At 63.4% G+C, this 9,598-nt stretch overlaps 1 protein-coding gene across 6 annotated transcripts; it reads left to right on the forward strand.

The window, feature by feature from the left end:
- The first annotated feature begins 389 nt into the window (after window positions 1–389).
- Window positions 390–7,166, forward strand: TNFRSF14 (TNF receptor superfamily member 14). Of its 6 annotated transcripts, none has more exons than XM_080656077.1 (9): window positions 500–591; window positions 1,609–1,790; window positions 2,645–2,753; window positions 3,204–3,329; window positions 3,589–3,744; window positions 3,831–3,921; window positions 4,204–4,376; window positions 5,050–5,069; window positions 5,291–7,166. In XM_080656077.1, exons 2-9 carry the CDS (start codon window positions 1,722–1,724, stop codon window positions 5,444–5,446), a joined length of 900 nt encoding a protein of 299 aa, XP_080512203.1. In that variant the 5' UTR covers window positions 500–591; window positions 1,609–1,721; the 3' UTR covers window positions 5,447–7,166. The 6 variants fall into 6 exon arrangements, with proteins under 6 accessions (XP_080512202.1, XP_080512203.1, XP_080512206.1 ...); XM_080656080.1 differs by having other exon boundaries at window positions 6,049–7,166; XM_080656076.1 differs by lacking the exon at window positions 5,050–5,069 and having other exon boundaries at window positions 390–591; window positions 4,204–4,383; window positions 5,279–7,166.
- The last annotated feature ends 2,432 nt before the right edge of the window (window positions 7,167–9,598 follow it).

Raw genomic sequence — 9,598 nt, forward strand, 5'->3', positions numbered from 1 at the left:
TGCCTTTGACTTCGGAGGAGCGCAGGTCCTTTAACTTGGGGGCGTCGCTGGGTGTGCGTTTGGCTGGCCTTCCTCCACCCTGAGATCCGGGGCAGGCGGGTTCCTGGCGGTTACTGCCCTCTGCCCACAGGAGGCCTCGCCCCAAACTGCCGGGAGGCTTTCCCGGGGCCCATAGTTCCCAGACACCAGCCCCAGATAAGAGGTTTTGAGAGGCACCGCCGCCCGCCCGCCCTCGCTGCCTCCAGCCCAGGCGCTGGGCACCGGGGGGTGCCCCGAAGCCAGGCCCAAGGCCAGACGCCCGTGAAGCGAGAGGCGCGGATGCGCTGCGTCTCCGGGGAGCCGGTGGGTGAGGAGCCGCCAGGCGCCGCGCTGGGTTTTAATATCATTTTACTGAGGTCAGAGAGGAAGGAAGAGGGAGAAGCAGCCCGTGACCGTCCGGGGATCCTCCGAGGCCCCATGACCATCACGGGCAACTGACCACATCCTCATTCCCCGGCCCTCAGCCCCGGCCCCTGGGGAGCTCAGCGCCCCTCTCCCGGCGCCTCCCTGGGCACAAGCGCTCATTTAAAGACATTGAGACTGGAAAGCCTGGTGAGCAGGGTCTGCTAGCATCTGGGAGATGGAGCGGGGGGGCCAGAGTCGGGGGGGCAGAGGGAAGGGGGGGTACCGAGGGGGCCAGGGAGCCTGGAGGGAAGGGGTGAGGAGCACGCAGGCCCAGTGTAGGGGGGTGTGGGTGCGGGACGCCCCAGTGCACCCACCCCCAAAACCCCCACCTGCAATCTCCCCACCTCAGGGAATGTCCTCTGCCCCACCCCCTCAAAATCGGGGGACGGGGGGGTGGGGTGGCTGCCTCTCTGGAGCCCCTAAGCCTGAGCCTGCCTCTTAGGTGCACGGGGTCTCCCACCCCGGCCTCCCACAGGGGCCCCAGGTCCCCAGGTCTGGAGGCAGGCGGGGTGCAGGAAAGGCTAGGGAGAGGGCCCCTTTCCTGAGGACAAAGAGGAGGGTTTGGTTTGAGCACCTTGTACACCTGGGAGCCCCTGGGCACGGCCGTCTCTCTGAGCCCCCCCTTTCCCCGTCTGTGGGGCAAGGATTACCCAGCCCCCCGCCCCCTGCAGGGAAGGTGGGGTATAAAGGAACATGGTGGGGAGCCCCTCAGGGTGCTCTAGGGTGACCCAGTGGCCCCTGCCACACCCATGGGGCCCAGTGTCTGGTGTTTGGGAAGAGTGCCCCCGGGGGCAGCCCTCTGGCAAGCGTGAGGGCGAACAGCTCCGGCCCAGGGGGAGGTGACCCAGGTAACGGACGCTCAGAGGCTCTGCCCCTCGTGTGGCGAGGCTGCAGGTCAGCTCTCAGGGGTGCAGAGCGACAGGGGGAGTGAGATGCATTTGGGGGGGCGCCCACTTCTACTGGAAACGGGCGGGGGGGGGGCGGCTCCTGGACAGGAGAGGGGCCAGAGAGCTGCTCTGCCAGAGGTGGGCCTGGCCCCTCCCGCCGGGCCCCTCTCCTGGGCACTGGGAGCCCAGCCAGGGCCCCCCGCCCCCACCCGGCCTGTGGGAGGGTTAGCAGGAAACTGGAAAACAAGATCGGTCTGTTCTTTCACTTTCTCTTCAGCAGCAGCCACTGCATCGAGGTCGAGAATGAGTCCTTCGGTCCCACCACCCATCTGTCCTGCTGGCAGGCGTCCCAGGACAGCAGCCAGGGAATGAGGGATTCCTGGGGCTGGCATGGAACCTCTGCCTGGCTGGGGACCACTCCCCTGCAGCCCCACGCCCACGGCTGACTTCCTGAGTCTGGTGAGTCCCAGGGCTGACTCCCGAGGCCGCCGAGGCCCCGGACGGACAGCAGCCCAGCCACACACAGCCCTGGCCGCCGCCGGGCCTGGGGCACGGGCAGGAGAGCCACGCCCACCACCGAGCTCTCCTCTGTGGACCCCTGTCCCCCCCCCCCCCCCCCATTCAGGGCCGAAATCTTCACCCACAGCCGCAGCCCTGTCTGGGAGAGGAACTAGCTGTTTGTGCCCGGGAGGGAGGCCGTGCGTAGCTTCCTGTGACCCTGCCAGGCCAGAGAGCCCCCCCAGAGCTACCCCTGCCCTGACCCTGCGGCTCCCAGGGGCCCCGCACAGGGAGCAGCGAGGCTGAGTTTGTTTGGGTCAGAGCAGCCCTGGCCTTCCCAGGGGCGGGGGCCCCCCTCTCGTGAGCCCAGGGGGTCAGAGGTCACAGACAGGGTGTCTCCACACCAGGCTCCTTTAAAAAAAAAAAAAAAATATATATATATATATCTATTGATTTTAGAAAGGGAGGGAGAAGGAGAGAGAAATAGAAACATCCATGATGAGAGAGAACCATGGATCGGCTGCCTCCTGCACGCCCCCTGCTGGGGATCAAGCCTGCAACCTGGGCCTGTGCCCTTGACCGGAATGGAACCCTGGAACCTTCAGTCTGCAGGCCGATGCTCTATCCACTGAGCCACACCGGCCAGGGCTGTACCCCATGCTCTTAGGGTCCTCGATAGACAACCCTGTCACGGGCCCCACCAGCCCGCTCCCTGCAGGGCAGGACCACCGCCCTGGCTGCTGGCGCCCGTTTCCCAGTGGGTAAGACTGAGGCCCAGGCAGCTGCTCTGCCCCAACGCCCGCCCTCTCCCTCAGGTCCTGTGTGTTCTCCTTCTGAGGGCCCCGCCCTGCGCCCTGGCGATGCCCTCGTGCAAAGAGGAGGAGTTCCCCACGGGGGACATGTGCTGCCCCAAGTGCAGGCCAGGTGGGTGCTGCTCTGCAGGGTCCCCCACCCCGGGGGGGCGCTGGGGTCGGGCTGTGCTCGGGGGGGGGGGGCAGGCATTCCCTCCTCCCCTGGCCTAGAGCCCCTCTGCTCCCAGCACCCCTTCACGGGAGGCCTGAAGCCCCTGGGCACAGAGGGCACCCCCCTGCTTCCCCCCACCCCAGACCCTCAGCTCACTGCTCAGGGCGGGGGCTGGGGGGGGCAGCCCATTTCAGGCCAGGAGAGGGGGGAGGTCTCAGAGGCAGGCCTCTGTGTCCCAGGAGGCCCCCATTCTTCCTGAAAGTTCTCACTTCCTGCAGGGCTAGCTCACTGTGGCCTGGGGAACAGCCCAGTGCGATGAGCCCCTGGGGGAGGTGTCACACCTGCCCGGGCTGCGGGGGCGGGGGGGGGGGGTGTGTGTCCCGCCCTGAGTGTGCGCACGCTTGCCTGCAGGCTACCGGGTGAAGGAGGCCTGTGGGGAGTTCACAGGCACAATGTGTGCGGCCTGCGCGCCGGGGACCTTCACTGCCCACCTCAACGGCCTGCGCGAGTGTCTGCCGTGCCGGGTCTGTGACCCAGGTGAGAGCCAGGAGCCCCTTGGGACTCGCCTCTGCTGTCACAGCTCCAGGCGGAGCCTGGGCGGCAGCTGGCAGGGGCCAGGGGGAGCAGAGGGGGCTGCATCCCTGTCCCCCCGCCCCCGCCCCCCCCCCCCCCCCCGTGCCCTCCCAGGCCTGCGGGCGCCGTCCAGCCCTCAGCTTGGCTTCCTCCCGGGACGGGGTGCTCGCCCCCAGCCCTGGCCATCCTGGCTGCTGCTCTGAGCTGCTTCTCTGGGCCCCAGGCCTGGGCCAGGTGACCCGGCGGCCGTGCTCCACCACGGCCAACACCGTGTGCGGCTGCGGGCACGGCCACTTCTGCGTGCGGGAGGACAGCGACGCCTGCGTCGAGTGCAGGCCCCACAGCGCCTGCCGCCCCGGCCAGAGGGTGCAGGAGGCAGGTGAGCACAGCGCCCCCTGCGGGCACAGACCCGGCCCCGGCCCGAGGGGCCCCGAGGACCCTCTGCCCGACACTCTCGTTTCTCAGGCACCGAGTGGCAGGACACACTGTGTGAAGACTGCCCGCCGGGCACCTTCTCTGCGGGCGGCACCCAGCCAGCCTGCACGCCCTGGACCAAGTAGGTGACCCGGGTCCCAGGAGGCGCTGCCAGTGCCCCCCTGGGGGATAAGGGCCCTTCCTGCGGGGAGACGGTGGCCCCCCGGCCGCCCCGCTGACCCTGTGGCTCCCACACTGCTGTCACCTCAGCCAGAGGCCCCCCCCCCCCCGGGCCCCCAGGGCCACCCCAGGCAGCAGCCTTCCCCTCTGTGCGCCAGGCTGCGCAGGGGACACTCGGGGTCGGGGTGAGGGCCGGGCACCGAGGTGCCCACGCCCGCTGCCCACGGGCCCCCTCCTCCCCCAGGTGCAGTGGCCTGCTTGCCAGGGAAGCGACGCCTGGGACCAACAGCTCAGACGTGACATGCGCCTCCGGGAGCCCCGTCATCATCATGGTCACCTCCCTCACCGCCGTCACCGTCGTCGTCATCATTTTGGGGGCACTTGGACTCAAGCGCTTCAGAAACAGAAAGTCACGTGGTGAGCAGTAGCCCCCGGTCCCGTCAGGGGCTCAGGACCCAGCCCTCCCATCCTAGACACCTCTCTGGCTCTATCCCCCCAAACAGAGAGGAGGCCTGGGGTGCCCGGGGGCGGGACTTCCTGTCTGAGGACCCCCCCCTCCCGCCCGCCGTGCCCACGCAGCACCAGGGCCCCCAGCTCCCACCTGCCCTCAGCGGACAGAGGAGCACAGAGCCCGAGGGCAGCGGGAGGCCCCGTCAGGCCCTCCCTCCCCGTCTCTGCACGGGGTGCTCTGTGTGCCGGAGCCCGAGGCGGGGGGGTGCTGAGAGAGAGAGGCTCAGACTCTGTGGGCAAGGCCATGCCTCCCGGGAGGTGCCGGGCCCAGGGCCTTGGCTCTGAGCAGCAGGCGGGTCCTTTCTCCCGGCTCCGGGGCAGCCGCTCCCCTGTGGGGGCTCAGCCCTCCCTGTGGATGGTCCACGGGGCTGAGGTGGGGCGGGTTTGCCGCAGGGGAGGTGGCAGGGGCCTGTCCTTCCCGCTCTCCTGGCCCCGAGACAGGCCCCACCAGGAGCCCCGTCCGTGGGTCTTGCTGCCTCTGGGCGGCAGGTCGGTCTCGCTGGGCGGTTCCCAGTGAGCAGCAGGCCACGTGGTCCCCCGGCTGGTGGCTCCTTCCTGACGGGGTGTCTCTGTTTTGCAGGAGAACTCACCTTTCCTCAGGTATTGCTGCCTGTCCACCCCCCCCCACCCCGCCCTGGCGGTGAGGCTGCTGGCTGGGGGGAGGGGGAGGGGTCCCAGGTCCCCGCGGGGCTGAGTCCTCCGTGCACTGTGCTAACTTAGGAAGGGAGGCCCTGCTCCTGCCCCTGGGGACCGGCTGACCCCGAGCATCCCGGGCTGGGCGGGAGCCGGCCCCTGGTCTTCACGCTGAGGGCCCCTTGCAGGGGACAGGAGAGCGGGCAGAAAGGAACCAGCAGTGGGACCTGCAGGCCTCCCGGGTGCAGCCAGACGTCACCACGGAGCCGGTGGAGGAGACAGCATACATGTTCCCTCAGAGGGGCCCGCCAACTGATACATGGCTTCGGGGTGCAGACGCCTGAGCCGTCTCCGCGAGGCTGCGGACAGTGGCCAGGCCCCCAAGGACCAGATACGGGGTCAGGGGAGCCGCTGGGACCCACTCCTGGCCCAGCGAGTGAGGACCCTCCCCCAGGACACTCCTGCCTCCCACCTGCCGCCCCGGGCCCTGCTCAGCTGCTCAGCTGTAGGACGGGCCCTCAGGCACCTCCAGTTGCTGGGACTGGGCACGGTGGTCATGTCTGCACATCATATGACTAACATTCTTGGAAGCTGTAGGGAGCAGCTCTAGGTTCAAGCCTCGGGCTGACCTGTGGCAGGGCCTCAAACAAGTCCCAGCCGGGAGGGCAGAGCTCTCCTGGCATAATTAAGCCTGACCTTGTAGCCCTCCCTCATTCCTTCCTAAGTAGCCAATGGGATGTGGGAGGTGCTAAAAGTGTTGCTAAAACAAGAACATTTGTATACATATTAATCTGCCCCTCTTTTAATCAGACTATAAAATAAAGCATCGGCTTGCAGGCTGGGTCTTTTTTTTTTTTTGGTCCGCATCCAGGCATGGGAGATCCACCTAGCCCCAGCTGTATTCTTTTGTCTGTCTTTTCTTTAATCCTTCACCGCCCCTCCTCAGGTTCACACTTGGCTGTGCTGGTGGGGCACAAGTGGTGGCCAACGTGGGGCCTGAGTATAGGGCCACTACAATTGCAAGGTGAAAGGACGCTCCAGTGAAGCACGTGCAGAAAGCAAAAAGTAAGGAAAGGAACGAAGTTTAGTAGCAGCTACGTGTAAAACATGGGAAATTAAGACTGTCCAAATCTGAGGACTATAAAGAAAAGTCAGACCCTCCAGAAGGAAATCCAACAGCACCAGCCTCGCGTTGACAACATCTTCACATCACGGCATCTTGGAGAGGAGCCAGAGCATCGTCACCAACAGCAGCAGCCGAGACCATCCCACAGAGGCTTGCCGACCTGCAACGGCCGTTGGGCCTCCTCATCGAGGAGACAGAGAAGTGGCACTGGCGGCTGGAGGAGGTATAGGGGACCCAGAGAAGCTCCTTGTCCCTTCGTTCAAAAGACTGAGTTGCCCTGATGATAGCGATGCGGAAGAAGAAGACAACGAAGACTGTGCAAGGGACCAAGGTGCTGACTAGCTTTGGTGACCTGCCAGTCTTCTGCAAAGTCTTGCACAGCCAAGTCCAAGGAATATGAGTAAATATACACCAGCAGCAAAAGAAACTTTCATTTTGAGTTTATTTTTTTTTTTATTATTTTTTTAAATATATTTTATTGATATTTTACAGAGAGGAAGGGAGAGGGATAGAGAGCTAGAAACATCGATCAGCTGCCTCCTGCACACCTCCCACTGGAGATGTGCCCACAACCAAGGTACATGCCCTTGACCGGAATTGAACCCGGGACCCCTCAGTCCGCAGGCCGACGCTCTATCCACTGAGCCAAACCGGTTTCGGCAGAAACTTTCATTTTGTAGCTGAAAATGTTAACATGTCTGTAGTTTGATTTCTCTCTTATTGCTGTGTTGCATTGGCATTGTTTTGTTATTGTTTTAATAGCCAGAGTTTTGTTCCTGATATTCAAGTTTAAAAAAAATGTTAAACTTGTCTGTAGTTTGATTTCTCTCTTATTGCTGTGTTGCTTTAGCATTGTTTTGTTATTGCTTTAATAGTCAGAGTTATGTTCAAGTTTACTTTTATTGTAATAGCTTAAAAACAAATAAAAAGGGGGAGATGTAGGGAGCAGCGTGTAGCTGAGCGTGTTTGGGGAGAGACTTTAGCCTATGAGCACGTTCCATTTCTCACCTGCATTTATCAATTGATTTTCTTCTCTGAACAATACCACTGTACTGGAAGGAAGCACTGTCCTCATTTATCATTCATTTACTCATCCATTCACCCATTCACTCATCCATCCATTCATTCATTCATTCATTCATCCATCCACTCACTCACTCATCCATCCATCCATTCACTCACTCATTCCTTCATCCATCCATTCACTCACTTACTCATTCCTTCATGCATCCACTCACTCCCTCATCCATCTATTTACCCATTCATCCATATACTCATCCATCCATCCATCCATCCATCCATCCATCAATTTACTCACTCATTCACTTTTCCATTCATTCACTTATTCATTCACTCTCTCATTCCTTCATCCTTCCATTCACTCACCCTTTCATTCACTTACTCATCCATCCATCCATCCATCCATCCATCCATCCATCCATCCATCCATCCATCATGTACTATTGATATCATGATGGCCTCAGCGTTTCCTATTTCATTCACTGGGATCTAACCCACAAATCTCATTGATTCTGTGCTAAAATTGTCCCAGGTTTTTGCAGAGGGAGTCCCTTTAAGGGCCTCCTGGATTCCTGTGTCACATGTCCATCATTCCAAGGGCCTTCCATAATTGCTGGCCCAGCGGGATGTTCCAGGCACATCTGGGGCCACCCCTGCCCCACCCAGGACCAGGCATTGCTCCCAATGGCCTGGGCTGCATCTGTGGAGAACGGTGTTTGGAAAGAACCTTAATGGGCTGGGGGTGCCATTGGGTGTCCCTGCTCCTGGGATCTCAGGATGAAGTAGCAATCACACCCACGCTCTACACACATGTGTGCGTGAGAGGTGAGCACCGCTGGATGGCCCTGCGCTCGCAGGAGGACCGAGGTGCAGGGAGTGCAGCCCCTCCCAGGGGCCCATTCCTCGCCACAGCCACATGTGCCACAGCGGTGGCCACTGCTGCCGAGGGCACTGAGCTGGAGGCACCCCCGCTGTCCCCCCATTTCCCCTCGCCTCCCTGTCCCCTCTGTCCCCCCATTTCCCCTCGCCTCCCTGTCCCCCCATTTCCCCTCGCCTCCCTGTCCCCTCTGTCCCCGCATTTCCCCTCGCCTCCCTGTCCCCTCTGTCCCTGCATTTCCCCTCGCCTCCCTGTCCCCCCATTTCCCCTTGCCTCCCTGTCCCCTCTGTCCCCGCATTTCCCCTCGCCTCCCTGTCCCCTCTGTCCCCCCGTTTCCTCTTGCCTCCCTGTCCCCTCATTTTCCTTCACCTCCCTGTCCCCTCTGTCCCCCCATTTCCCCTTGCCTCCCTGTCCCCTCTGTCCCCCCATTTCCCCTCGCCTCCCTGTCCCCTCTGTCCCCCCATTTCCTCTCGCCTCCCTGTCCCCTCTGCCCCCCCCATTTCCCCTCGCCTCCCTGTCCCCTCTGCCCCCCCATTTCCCCTCGCCTCCCTCTCCCCTCTGTCCCCCCATTTCCCCTCGCCTCCCTGTCCCCTCTGCCCTGTGCCTGAGCTCCTGGCCAAGGCTCTAAGCTGCTCTCCGGGGAGCGCCTCCTCGGTGCCCAGGGGCCACCTGGGTCTGCGTCTGGATGCAGCGGGTCCCTGTGGGGTGTGGGCTGCTGGGAGAATGCCGGGAGGCGCTGCCTCAGGCCGTGGCTGCTCTCCGAGGTGACACCTAGGCGGTGGCGGCGGCGCACACACGTCTCACCATGGAAACCACGCCTTCCGGCTGAACAGGAGAGGGTCTGTCGTGGTGGCCGCGGTCACAACCCCCCAGGGGAGCCCGGCAGGTTCGGACCTGCAGCCTGCACCAGCCGGGCCTCTTGGCACAGGCCGCTCTCTCTGGCCTTCACTGGGACCCTGGGCAGGGCGGAGAGGGCCCCCCCACCCCCTCCAGACCTACCCCACCGGCAAGGAGCGGGGACCCTCGTCCCCACGGGCGTCGGCACTGGCCCAGGGCCCGGGGCTGATGGTGGCTCGGCCGCCCAACCTCACACCCTCTAACCCGGAGGAGGCACTGTGCTGGCCGAGGTGGCTGGGCAGGTGGCCTTGGACGGGACTCTCAGGTGGACGTGAACGGGTGGGACCACGTGGGGCCCTCTGGGGCCTATGCACAGGGAGGGGGAAGAGGGGTGCTGGGCTGTGAGCCCCGCCCGTGGACATCAGGACCCGTCCCCACGCCCTGGCCCCCGTCCCCGGCCCCCGGCCCAGCCCTTGTCCGAGGAGCTGCTCGTGGCGATGGGGGACGGTGTTGGAAGCCAGGCGTGCGGTCAGCGGTGCCCAGTGCGGTCAGCGGTGCCCAGGGTCCCTGGGACGTGGGTGCTACGAGGCTGCCCAGGGCCCAGGGCAGGGGATGTGCGTCCCAGACCTCTGAAGG

This window comes from Plecotus auritus (assembly GCF_963455305.1).
Source record: "Plecotus auritus genome assembly, chromosome: 2".
Taxonomy (NCBI): domain Eukaryota; kingdom Metazoa; phylum Chordata; class Mammalia; order Chiroptera; family Vespertilionidae; genus Plecotus; species Plecotus auritus.